Below are 5,349 nucleotides of genomic sequence, written 5' to 3'. Positions count from 1 at the left end.
GGCCTCCCCCATTCACTCCGGCTGCAAGTGCTCACTCACCTGTTGACACGCTCGTTTAAATCCTACACCCCACAGCCCAGGGATCTGCTTGGATACCAGAAATTCAGTCTAACCGTAGCTTAGAACTGCTTCACAGCCTGAGGTTGCCAGAGCGCTCCAGGGGACGTCGGGTCTGCCCAATAGGCCACAACACCGAACGGACACTGGCAAGTGAGCTCCACACACCTGGTGACCAGAGCTCAACAACCAATGGAAAAAGTCTGGGGTTCCCTATCCTCTGCCAATTAAAAACACATAAGCCTACTGAGCTTATAAAACTATGACCAACCCATTCACCAGAAATTCCCCTACAAGCCACCTGCAAACCTAATCTCTTTGCCTTAACATGCTTACCTTTGGGAAATGCTCCCCAAGGTCACTGCTACCCACTGAAGATAAAATGCACTCATCACCTCGCCTGACCCGTGGCACAAGTGGCCGCCTGCCTGCCTCCCCCCCTTCTTCGCTATGGCCAGGAAACAACCGTCAAGGGACCACACCACTGCCTCCAGCCCCTGCAACTTCAAGTCACAAGGAGGTACTTGTTGGCAAGGTCTTCTCCCTTGTGACTTCACATGTGCATGCACGCGCATACACACATACACACACACACGCACACAGGTACACAGCTTTTAAATAGTCTCCCCACGATGTCAACTCCCCAACTTCTGCCCGATTTATTCTACCTCCATACTTTTGCCTATAAAAATTATGCTCGTGATTCCCACATCCTGAAAGCACACTTAGTATTTGTGATTCCAACCACCAAACCTGTGCCCATCCCCAACCCATGGTGCCTAACCCAGTAACCTCGGAGTCTCGACTTCTACCTGGCCCGTTCCCCAGTGCGTGAATTTAGCAGGGAACCTCCAAGATAGATTTGAAACCCACGTACCCTTTGTCTTCCGCGGCCACCCCGGGCTCTCCCCAGACTTCCTAAGGGGTCTTGGTGCCCCTCTTGCCCTGCTCCCATCCTGTGGCCCCAGAACGGCCCTACTAAAATGTGATCTCGCATAGGAGACCTCTGCTCAAACCATCCAACCACCACCAAGCCTGGAGCTGCCAGGTCCAAAGGATGGCAGTCACCTGCATGACGGACCAAACGCTCGCCTCCTTCAACAGCGTGTCCGGGCTATACCAGCCCCTTCCCGCATGTAACGGGCTCCTCCCCTTCAGAGACAGTCCCCGGTCCAGGACGGTCACTGGTCTCCTCTCGGGGCTGGCTCCCGCCTCCCAGACCCTAGCTCACCTGCTGCCTCCTCAGAGGGACCCTCCTTGCCCAATACACAGAAAGAGAGGAGTCACCCCTACTACTCCTGTGCACAGCTCCACGCTTCCTTCATGCCCTCACTACAATTTCTGACTGCTCATTCACTGGGGTGGGGGGTAGGATTTTCTCTCCCAGCAGGTCACAGGCCCTGGCTTTCTGCTCTCTGGCTCCTCCCAGCGAGGCCCCTAGCGCGAGCACATACTCAGCAAACACTGGAAGAAAGAACAACACACCAACAAAGAGCTTCCAAAGGGCAATGAAGAGTTATTTATAAATCTCAATTATGTTTGTTATAATTACTTTAAAAACACGAGGCAGGAGTAGCAAAATAGTTGTCAAATGTAATTTTTAAAGGGCAGCAGTACTTGTAAGTAAACAAACCCAATCATGGGGGCCAATCAGCATGTAATCATCCGGTTTCCAATGTCACTAAGAGCATCTCGGAGAAACCCGCTAGACAATGGTAATGTAGCATGTTTCTACCACTTGGAATGGCCGTTTTATCTTTGGTTAGAGTGGAGAATTTTCCGTCTTTGGTTAGAGTAGAAGGAATGCCAAGTGTCACTCTTCACTGATCAGAACAATCATGTGCATGGCTTACTTTTAATTTTTTATTATAAAAAACACATACAAGAATTTTAAGAAATGATGAATATAAGACAAATCAGAACCACGGTGAGTTATTAAACCCATTTTCTATGTACAAATACTAAAATTCCGAAAGTGGAATATCATCAAATGTGAAGCACATCATAGCACGGTCCATATATACACGGCACACACAGAGACCTGCCTGTGCGTCTCTGAATTGTCTATGTACAGGTCGCTGACACAAAGCCTGCAAGTGAACGTCTACTCTTCAGCCCTCCTCGTCCTGATACAGTGACAGTTTGAAGGGCCTGCAGAGATAGGAAGATGATGCACTAGAGCGGGTCTCTAAGGTTCTCTTGGGTTCTCCTCTGACCAGTCGCGCACTATACCTTGAGAAACAATTTGAAGCCCATTTCCAGCTGAGACAGCCGAAGAGTCTTCTAGCTCTTTCTCAGCCAGCTTATTTTTCCCTAGTCAATCATTTCAGCGCAAAGTTCAAAATTAGCCTGGGAACCAAATCACTGCTTTTATATTAAATTCATTATAAAATGCCACTCAATTTTAAAAAGCGACTAAAGGACACTTTCTGCAGCAAAAAAGGGCTAAGTTCAAGTTTTTGTTGTTTGACCAAGACACAATAATACAACCCACATGTCATGGGATCACAACAGCCTTAAGTGAAATGTATGCAGTTTAGGGAAAGGCAGCCCTGCCACGGCTGGCTTCTGTCTCCTCACCACAGTGAGGAGAGCCTCTGGGCATTTTCTCTCTTCGATGTCTTTCCTTTTAAAACCTCAGTTTGTGCTCCGCGGGCTGACTCATCTATTTGTACTCGAGATATGTAAAGGCACTTCTCTAGACACCGGGCGCGGGGTGGCTTAGCCGACTTCCTCCGCGCACAGCGAGCTGACTTCCTCCAGGCAGCTGAGCACCGCGGAGGGCACGCTGTGCGCGGTCTCTTGGCGCCAGGCCTCCAGGATCTTGGATATTTCCGCTGGATTGCTGGGACTCAAATCACAGAGCGCGTACACAGCCGCCAGCTGGATGCCCCACGGGATATCTGCAAGGAATTTTCATATCCGTCATTACACAAGAAGATGCTTGTGATTCAAAATGTTCATGCTGTCCTCCACTGAATCACTATTCACATACAGGACACCTGCTGCCGGCATGAAAAATATGAAAGAAAAGTCCTACAATGAAACAATGGGTGAAGCACACATCTGCAGATGGAAGAAACAGAAGAGCAGCGGAGCAGAAGGGCTGTGGGCAGGCCGCAGTGCTGACCTGGCCCCCAGCCCTGGCAGAGCCAGCACAGGCCATGCGGCCAAAAAGCTCCCAGCCTCGTGTGACCCGCGCCAAAGGTTCCCGGAGCAGCTCTGGAAGGATCACACTCCATTCCAGAGTCTCCATAAAATGTGGATCCCAAAGCATTTGGCAAAGTGGTGAGCCCACTGGCTATCCAGTGGGAGTTTTACACGTTGCTCTGAACACGAGGAACGCAGCCCTGCGGGGAGCTTAGCCCTCCCCGCCCCGCACACCACAGTGCACCACCGGAGCAGCAGCCGGGGCCACCGGGCCGCGGCCAGGCCCAAGACCCTGCTGTGAGGGCCTTCTCATTTCGCAGAAGGCTTTTCAGAAGTTATTTAACTAAAATCAGCTAAATTTTAGTTAAATTGTAATTTAAACCACACACCAGAAAACCCACAGCAGCTCCCACGCGGGGCGCACAGGCCCAGTGGCCACAGGCCGATCCCCGCAAGCGCACGGCAGTGGGGGGCACCGAGCACCGCGTGCGACTCAAAAACCACTTCAATCAACAAAGGTTTTACCTTCGTCCCGGGCGTGCTGGATGAACATGCCGATAACAGAGCTGATGTTCTTCACAGCGGACGGGAAGCCCTCCTTCAAGCCCAGCTGGCCTAGGCGACCTGAGGACACAAGGAAACCAAAACGCAAGCCACCTTCAGTGAAGTGTGAACTTCTCGTAAAGCTCTAAAATTCTGGTTTCCTTCCTGTAACACCGTGTACGTGAAGGATCCTGAAGTTCAAATGGGAACATGTTTCTTACATGAAAACAGGTTAAAATGTGAGGCACCAGGGCCCCACAGAGCGCCATGTATCTTACTGGGGGCGGTGGGGACCGAGGCGACCAACCACCCCGCTCTCACTCACACACAGGACACAAAGGCACCTGGCTGTCTCAGCAAAGGTATCACAAGGAGTGGAACTTGGGAGAAAGACTGGCTGCCGCAGGCTCACTGGGAAATGGTGGACTTCTATGAGGTTCCAGGAAGCTCCGCACAGCTGCCCAGCAGGCCTGGCTTTGGTCTGACCCACAGCCGTTCTGACCCAGCCGAGAAGCACAGCGACACTTGAGTGTGGTTCGCAGACCCCCAGAGTCCTCAGGGTCAAAACAATTTTCACACCACCAGCACTTTCACTCAGGAGTGACCTGCCTTCTTCCCAGGGCTCAGCCCAGACGGACGGCACGAAAGCCGGGGCCCCAGGGCCTGGGAGCTGCTGGCACGGGGAGCAACACCCACATCTCCCTGAAAGAATGACTGACTGACTACAGCTCTTCAGACCAAGACAGACACTTTCTCAAAAATGAATAAAGTGAACCTAGTCACTGCAAGGAAATTTATCGCTGTTGTCCAAGATAAAATGTGAGCTCTTAAGCAAAACCAGAATTTTGGAAAACCTTCCATCAGCCACCCAGAGCTTGACAGCTTCAAAAATCTGATGAGATCAGTGACGACATTAATGCCTGTTTTCTCGATACTGTTGATATTTGGAAGACCTGTGCAAGTCAGTACTTTCCAAGTGCGCGGAGCAAGTCACAGAATCACGACTGGGCAGAAGGCCACCTCCACGCACTGCGAGAGCCCCAGGCCGCTCAGTGGAGACTCCCTGGGGAGGCTCAGATTTCAAGCTGCATCCAGCCTTCCGGGAGGTCCCCCTTGTGGAAGTTCACCACAGTGTCGAAGAACATCCATAATGATCTGAAGAGGCTATTAAAATACTCCTCTCCCTTTATCAGCTCCGCACAAAACTGTATTATCTTCACACACTTCAACCAAAACAATGTCCTGCAAGAGCCTGAGTGCAGAGCAGAGAGGCCCCCGAGCCAGACAGTGAAGAGGTCCGCGACAGGATAAACGCCTGCGACAGGATAAACGCCTGCGACAGGATAACTGCCCGCGACAGGATAAATGTCCGTGACAGGATAAATGTCTGCAACAGGATAAATGTCTGCGATAGGATAAATGTCCGCGACAGGATTAATGTCTGCGACAGGATAAATGTCCGCGAAAGGATAAATGTCCGCGACAGGATTAATGTCCGCGACAGGATAAATGTCCGCGACAGGATAAATGTCCGCGACAGGATAACTGCCCGCGACAGGATAAATGTCCGCGACAGGATAACTGCCCGCGACAGGATAA

At 51.2% G+C, this 5,349-nt stretch overlaps 1 protein-coding gene across 2 annotated transcripts in view; it reads right to left on the bottom strand.

Annotated features, from left to right (window-relative positions):
* Positions 1-1,898: 1,898 nt before the first annotated feature.
* ICE1 (interactor of little elongation complex ELL subunit 1) overlaps positions 1,899-5,349 on the bottom strand; it is a 57,049-nt gene continuing 53,598 nt past the window's right edge. For both annotated transcript variants that reach the window (XM_059416850.1, XM_059416851.1), the window contains 2 exons: positions 3,733-3,831; positions 1,899-2,960 (listed from right to left, as the gene is read on the bottom strand). In XM_059416850.1, coding sequence (XP_059272833.1) covers positions 2,779-2,960; positions 3,733-3,831 — 281 coding nt within the window. In that variant the 3' untranslated portion in view covers positions 1,899-2,778. The remainder of the gene's footprint in view (positions 2,961-3,732; positions 3,832-5,349) is intronic.

This window comes from Mustela nigripes, chromosome 12, assembly GCF_022355385.1.
Source record: "Mustela nigripes isolate SB6536 chromosome 12, MUSNIG.SB6536, whole genome shotgun sequence".
Taxonomy (NCBI): Eukaryota; Metazoa; Chordata; class Mammalia; order Carnivora; family Mustelidae; genus Mustela; species Mustela nigripes.
This window is presented reverse-complemented; position numbering and strand designations above follow the sequence as displayed.